This window comes from Gossypium hirsutum, chromosome A09 (assembly GCF_007990345.1).
Source record: "Gossypium hirsutum isolate 1008001.06 chromosome A09, Gossypium_hirsutum_v2.1, whole genome shotgun sequence".
In the NCBI taxonomy this organism is placed as follows: Eukaryota; Viridiplantae; Streptophyta; class Magnoliopsida; order Malvales; family Malvaceae; genus Gossypium; species Gossypium hirsutum.
The window spans coordinates 83,115,825-83,123,661 of record NC_053432.1 but is presented as its reverse complement, the minus strand read 5'-3'; the positions used below and the strand labels follow the sequence as shown (position 1 = coordinate 83,123,661).

General features: G+C 31.1%; 1 protein-coding gene across 2 annotated transcripts; it reads right to left on the bottom strand.

Annotated features, from left to right (window-relative positions):
• Positions 1 to 425: 425 nt before the first annotated feature.
• On the bottom strand, positions 426 to 6,158 carry LOC107928458 (cellulose synthase-like protein G2). 2 transcript variants are annotated; one of them, XM_016859699.2, is made up of 8 exons: positions 5,531 to 6,158; positions 4,450 to 4,554; positions 2,752 to 2,871; positions 2,433 to 2,645; positions 2,085 to 2,187; positions 1,599 to 1,771; positions 1,167 to 1,517; positions 426 to 1,091 (listed from the first exon to the last, which is right to left on the bottom strand). In XM_016859699.2, exons 1-8 carry the CDS (start codon positions 6,146 to 6,148, stop codon positions 534 to 536), a joined length of 2,241 nt encoding a protein of 746 aa, XP_016715188.1. In that variant the 5' UTR covers positions 6,149 to 6,158; the 3' UTR covers positions 426 to 533. The 2 variants fall into 2 exon arrangements, with proteins under 2 accessions (XP_016715188.1, XP_016715189.1); XM_016859700.2 differs by lacking the exons at positions 2,433 to 2,645; positions 2,752 to 2,871.
• Between the last annotated feature and the right edge of the window lie 1,679 nt (positions 6,159 to 7,837).

Below are 7,837 nucleotides of genomic sequence, written 5' to 3'. Positions count from 1 at the left end.
AGCAGTGCCAAACACTAGCATAGGCTATATACCTTTAGTGTAGTTGATTATGTTTTTGTTGTCTAAACTATAAAGCCATTTGCTCTTTGTGTAATTAATAAAATTAAGTGTGATTTATCAAGAAAGGCTAAAGTAAGCAAAACAATATACGCAGTTCACAACAATCTTTTCCAAAATTTTTCTAGTTTTTTCTCCGCCTTCCAACAATTTAGACAAAGGCGATGCTTATGGCTTTTTGCTTGATTAGTGTTGTATGATTGTTGAGGCTTATTATTTAATAAAATTTTACTTGGCTGAGAAAAAAAAATTAGACAAAGGGATAATAATAATAATATCAAATTAAGATATAAAATTAACCGTCAAATTACACATTGATAAACTAAAACCACAATTCTAATCTAAAATATAATACACGACAGAAGCAATGAACATATATAATATCAACCCTTCAAAGTTGAACATACAATAAAAGACATGAAATTACTTATAAATCCTAATCGAGGGTGTTTTTTTTTTTTTTCAAATGCCATACTTTAACACAAAATGGCAGAGCCAATCAACAAGATAAACACTGAAAACACACCCGACAACAAAGTAACATATAATGGAATACTGGCCTTATCTCTCCTGATTATCATCCCTTCAATAACTGTATAATTCGAAACCAATATGTAAAACGAAAGAAACATTTGCCCGAACATTTTTTCCCAAAATCCATCTCTATCATTATCAACAACATTCACGACCAAAGCTCTGACAAATGCTGCAATGTTTACAAGAATCACTGTAACCAATGGAGCAAGAAATGTGGTGGCTGTTCGAAAATCAAAAATACCCATCTCATATAGCTTAGCATGTTCATCATCGATTACTTTATTAGTTGGCAAAAAGCTAGCTTCCTTCATGCCAAGCTTATTAAAAACAACATCCAAGCTTCCATAGAAGTAAGATGTTACCGATCTCATCATCCATATTCTCCAATCATTTCTCCATGTCCGTACTTGTCCTCCGGTTGTAACAACTTCATATAAGCTTTTCAAAATAGCCGATACAAAAATGATAAAAAATATGTTGAAATTCGAATCCGAAACCTGTGACACTCAAAAGGTAAAAGGTTTGTACTAATCAAGATTAATTAACACGTATCAAATATGAATACTTTTTACCTTCGGGTACAAAGAGATGTCATTGAAAAGACAAAGTTGAGGTATTAGAGCGAAACCCCAAAGAGAGAGACAATTAAGAAGTGGCATGAATGCAAGTTTTGAATAGCACATTAATTGTACCCAAGACATCTTTAGAGGACCATAAATGAGAGGGCAAAACTTAGAAATAGCAACACTAGTAAGCCCGGATGCCCATCTCGTCCATTGAATTGATGTGTCGTTAAAATTTGTGGTGGCTATCCCTAAGAACTGTGGCTTTTTGGGATAAAGGTACACTGATTTCCAACCTTTACGATGTAAAGTAAATCCAGTGAAATAATCTTCCACCACACAAAAGTATAAAAAACCCACCTACATAAAAGGATGGTTAATTAATATTCATATATGATAATTATAATCCAAAACCAACTTTTATTGTTAGTGTATACTTGCCTTTGAACCCCATGATGTCTGATTTTCATAACTGCAGGAAGCTAAAACGTTGGCCTTTTCCAGCAACATTCTCGAAGATTCCCCATCGTGTATGAAACCAGGCTTATAGTCTTCGACTAGGGTTTTAATGAAATCATTGGATGGACCAAATGATCTCTTAAGTGCCATAAGTTCTATATTAACAAGTTGATGGTTATTAGATATTCAACTTACTTTTTATGTACTAAAAGGAAAAAGAAAGTCATAACTTAGATTTAAGTTTATGAATATTTTCATATATTTTAATTGAATTATTTTTTAATTTGAACATTAATTTGGCTTAATTTTTCAACTTCACAATATAACAAAATCATAGTAACAATCTAAAATGAGTCAAGGTAAGAAATAGCAAATATTTTCGAAGTTAGGGACAAAGGATAAAATAATTTTCAAGCTCGTGAGCAAAAAATTTTATCCCTAAAGTTCAGTAGTAATAATTTAACTAACCTTGCTGCTTGCTGAAACTACCCAATAAAGCCTCCCTCTTTATATAAAAGTTCGAACCTGATATCGTTGGTCCTCCGACGCCGTCAAAACCGTGCCAAAATATCTGAATTCGAGGTGAAAAAAATTAATAAAATAGTCAACCACCACTCATTCTCATCAAATTTAAATATAAATTTATTAACAATTGGCAGGTCTAATAGTAAAAAGTTTGATATCCCTCAAGCAAATAGAGCCCCATTTAAAAGTCCCACCTAACTTGTCTCTGGATTTAGTCTGACTCATCTTAGACCAATATGAATACGCATATATTTTGCATATATAATTCTACAGAAGATGTCAGTTATTGACCTTCATTAAATTTCGAATTTCCCCGTCGTAAATATCATCTTCACATATATTTCGAAATGTTTGAGGAAATTGCACAAATGCTATAGAAGAAGGTGTTTGGGGATCGCAATAATAACACATTGCTTGCCTAGTTGAAGTTGGATCATTGCAGTACATGTCACAGTCAAGCATTAGAATATACGGAGAATTGCTTATCATCGTTGAAACTCGAAGCTGATAGCAAGAGGGCATAAACACAATGCGAACTATTAATGCATTAGCTAGCAAAGAAGAAAATAATTTTAAAAAATCTGACATGTAGTGTGAAGAGATGGCATACAAGGACGTTGAGGGCTCCAGCCTTGAAATTATGATGATGAGAAGGCCTTTTTTCACGAGAAACATAAACAAGTAGAGGCATTTTAACTTCATCTTCCTCTTTGGGATGTTCATTTATAACCTAAAAAATAATATAACTTTTCAATTAATTTATCATTAATTGCTTTGTATTTGTATATCATGTTTTTGTGGAATCCAACCTTTTTTTAAGAGTTTGTAAGTACAAATAAACATAAGTATATTACAACCAAATGTTCAACCAATTACTAGATAGAATTAAATTATTATAACATAGAAATAGATGAAGAACTAAAATAATTTGAACAAAATTTACTTATTGAATTACTCAATAGACTTGTTTAAGGGTTAAGTTATTTATCCAAACCCGAAGACCCACCCAAATTTTGAGAGGGTTTGGGCAAAAATATTTAAGTTCAAAAAGTGGGATTGGACATAAAAATAGGCGCATTTAAAATATAGCCCAGACTTGAACTTAAACAATAAAGGCTCGAACCTAACTCGACTCATTTTCTAAGTTTGTTGTAATATATTATGTTATTTTTGTATACATTATGTAATTTATAATACATAAAAATTAAATTTATAATATATAATACTATAATGTAAACATTAAAAAATATATTAAATATTTAAATTTAAAATGGTATGAATGTTTTTTTAAAATTTGGATTAGTTATTTACTGAAAATGGTAAACTTTGGTACAATTTGAAACGCCAAGTCAAACTTAAGTAATTATAAAATTTATTAATATTATAAATAAAAACTGACACGATCCCAAGTCATTGAAGCTGTTATTTTGATGGTTTTTTAGAGTTGAAATATGTTGATTGAGATGGCATTGTGGTTTTGAATTGTGTTTGGTTACCATTAAACTCATTTTGTTTTTGCTAAGGCTAGGTTGGTTCCCGATTGTTCTCTTCTCCCTATTACCTGGATGGTGGTGAGATATACGAGAAAAATTCTTTAGGATTTTGGTGGATTGAGCGTAGTGTTTCATGTGGTTTGAGTGGTCGTTCCTAAAGTTTGATTGTTCTCATCTTTGATATCAAATGGGCAATGTATTGGTGATGTGTTGGTACAATTCGCTCCCATGAATAAGGGGTGATTATCAACGATCAATATGACATTTTGTTTTGTAGTTACTATTGCTTTGAAGACCTTTCGGTTAAGTGGTAGTCAAGCAGAAATTTTGTTAACAATAGAGGGTGCTAATCAGGTGACTATTTAGGTCGTCTTTGAAGGATTTCGGTGATGATATCTTTCATGGGTGATGGCACTTAAGCTGCTTCTATTGTGGTTGTTTCTGACTCGATGATGCTGATTAGTGTTGGATCTTGTATGATGGTATTTGTTTAGCTTGCACTTAATTGCTAATTTTTATCAACACTGCATTGCATTGTAGTGTTGTATTTGTTTTTGAGCTATCCAATTATCATTTGGTGTGGCCTTGTTTCGGGATTTGGATTATGAGTTTTGTAGGTATGAGCTGCACACATATTTTGAGGTGATTTTATGCTTTGTTGTTGAGGAACCATACCTTTTATTGTCTAATAAAATATAATTTAATATAAATTAACGGCGGCATAAGAGTCTTTACCCAAAAAGTTATAATTTTATTTTTAGTGACAACTACTAAATTTAATAATAAATAATTAATTAATTGAAATTTAGGGGTACCTCAATTATTGAAGGATGGTCACGAGTATTGTGTAGGGCGTCACCCGTCGTGGAATGTTGTTGAACAATTCTCCTTATTCGTTGCTTCAAAACCTCGTACTTTTCCTTTCAACACAAAACAAATTTATGTTGAACAATGTTGTGAGTAAATATATTTATAAAAATTAATTATTAAAAATAAATAAAATTTTAATTGAAATAATAATTTATTTTTGAATTTATCAATTTCATTTCTTTAGATTTTACGTAATTTAAATTCACAAAAATATTTCATATGTTTATTATTTTATAAATAAATGGGCTTTTAGTAATTGATCAACTGAGTTGAATTCTAGTTTATGGATAAAGAAAACATAAATTATGTCTAACTAAATTAAAAAGATTAAATTTCAAGTTTTAGTATAGTTGAGTGACTAGAACCACAATTAAACCTTTATAATTATATATTTTCGTCAAAGAGCTAACTTTACTTGGAGTCCTCAAATTGTTGATTTTAATTATCAAATTTTCAAAATAGTATTGTCCTATCAACCAAGTCATTTTATCAACTTATCTATCAAACAAGGGAGAAGTCAGAATAATCTTTTAGGGGAACCGAATAAAATTTTAATTTTTTATAGTCTATATCTTTATAATTTTCAAATTTTTATAATTTTAGGAGGACTAAAGTATAATTTTACCTTTATTAATTTAAAATTTTAAAAAAATTTAAGAATTTAAATAACAATTTTACATTTTAAGGGGCTAGGGCCCATGCCAAGCCCCCTCTAGATTTACCACTGCTATCGACTTGACTGTTAATTGTTAATTCATATAAATTGATGGAATTTTAAATATATGTATATCTATATCATATAGACAACTTGAATTCGGCATATTAAAAAATATATATTCTCATTGAAATGTAAGAGAATTATTTGTTTTCTTTAATATGTTTTATCCAAAAAAAAGTTATAATATAAATATATACATGGTTAATATTTTAATTTTCCAACCCAAGTAAGTTGACATAAATGCGTAGTTGATAATAATTATAATGTTTTTGAAGTATGGTACCAATTTATACGCATCATCAAATTACCTCTATCTTTGTCCTCGCTGCCTTAAACTCGGAACCCTCAAAATCTCCACTGTCAACTTCGGAGCTTGAAAAATAAACGTCCGGACATGCAGTCACAAGATCATATTTCCTACAAAATGGAACCCAATACCTTGCAAAGTTCCAAGCCTCCTTCATACAACGCAACGTCACATCGGAGCCGGCATCATCGGAAACATAAACATGAAGCTTCTCCGGTGGATAAGCCAACGCCATGGCTGATATCACAGTGTTCATAACTTCCACACTCGGCTCCTTATTAGGATCCGCAGTGCAAATGAACACATCAATGGCAGGAAGTTTATCATCGGCCGGTAGTCTCTCGGGGAATACGGTCCGTGTAACCGGACGCCAACGATAGGATTGTGTAAAGAGCCATGCTAAAGAGAGAAGCAACTCGGAGACGAAGATTAGAAGCCATGGAAGAGTGGGTATGGTGGTGTTTTTGGGGTGTTGGAAAAAGAAAGAAAGCCTGTAATGAATCAAGAACAGTATGGCTATGAAATGGAGGAATGCATGGGCTCTATTGATGATGATGGAGGTTTTGTTTACATGGCATACATGCAAAGGGACATATTTCTCCATGGATGATTGCTCCATGATAGCTTGAATTTTATTAATTGATTTAGCTCAAGCAATGAATAAATAGAGAATACATGGCAACAGAGGCGATTTTAGGGGTGGCGTGGGGCGGCCAATGAAAATTTTTTATTTTAAATTTTTAAATTTTTTTAAATTTTAAATTATTAAAAGTAAAATTCACTTCGAATCTTTAAAATCATAAAAATTCAATTTAATTTTTTAAAAATTATAAAAATATAGACTATAAAAAATTTAAAATTTTATTCAGCCCCTAAAAGCCCCTAGATGATAATGATTTTACTAACATTTATTCATCAATAAATTACGAAAAATATTCTTTCATATACAAGATTTAATAACCCCAATAATCATTAATGTTATTCTATTAATATTCAAAATGTGAATTTGAGTGTATTAAAATATATAAATAAATAAGTAAACAAATAGATAAGTATGGTCGAAGAGATCTGTAAAAAACTGTTTGTATCTAATTTTGAATTTTTTTATATAAAAAGAAAGGTTTTTTTTTTCTTGGGTGGTGTTAGGTTTAATAATGCTTCCAAATGATTATTTTTCTAATAAAGAAACAATTACAGCAACGTGATTTAGAATGATAAAATTAGGAGGTGGTTGGCGAGCAGCTCACGCAAAGATTTTCCATTAAGTTCAAAGGAATTTTATCACAAAATGATGGAGCTGAAAATGTCAACATCAGAAATTAAATTAATTGCTTTTTTAAATATTTTCGAGAATATTATTTGTTAAAAAAAAAAAAACAAAACAAATAGAGCTTTCCTATCAGATTCGATGCATACGTAGAAATAAAACTTTTGCATCCCCAATACATTTATAAACAGAAAGTTCATAAAAACTATCCTAATACTGCTGTTAAGCAGCTGAAGAAGTGTTACTTGGTCTACAGATACTGTGCTAGTACTCAGGTTGTTGATTCAATAATATTTCATATATTTTCAGAGTATATTCTTTGATTTTGGAGTGCTTTAGCTTTGGTTCAACATTAGTTATGTAGAAGTTGTTGGTTGATATATACAGTTGTTGGTCTTATATATGCCTATTTGGATTAATGGTGCAACCAGTATTTAGTTGGTTGTAGCCTTATTGATGCTTTTTTTTTTTTTTCGGTCAGTCAATTGATTACAAGAAAATGTATTGGGATCACTCAACCCAACTAATTCGACAAGAAAAACAACAATAGCGAAATAATATCAAAATATAAAAAAGCACAACACCCACACAAAATTAACAACGGGAAACCTACCAAACACAAAACTACCATTACATCAAATGCTCGACATGTGATTTTGATTCGTACCTCAGCCACAACAAAAAATTACCACCCAATAACAAGAACAGCTCCCAAAACGACCACGGTCGAATGCGACAAACAAACAACCAATCCGATACATTGATTGAATTGCAATCCATTGTTATAAAAACTAACTCCTTCCAAATCAACACCTACCCCAACACTGCAACCTCATTACTTACCAAAATGGCCGCCCAATCCTTGACCTCACCTGCACAATAACCATATAATAAAACCAGAAAAACAACCCCAGATGCATGTTTTGTTTCTACTTTATGCTGCTGCATTTCATTAGTTGTGTTGCAGTTGGTTTATGGGCTATTATATACCTTTAATATGAAAAAACATAATTCCAACCTAAAATATAATACATGAACATA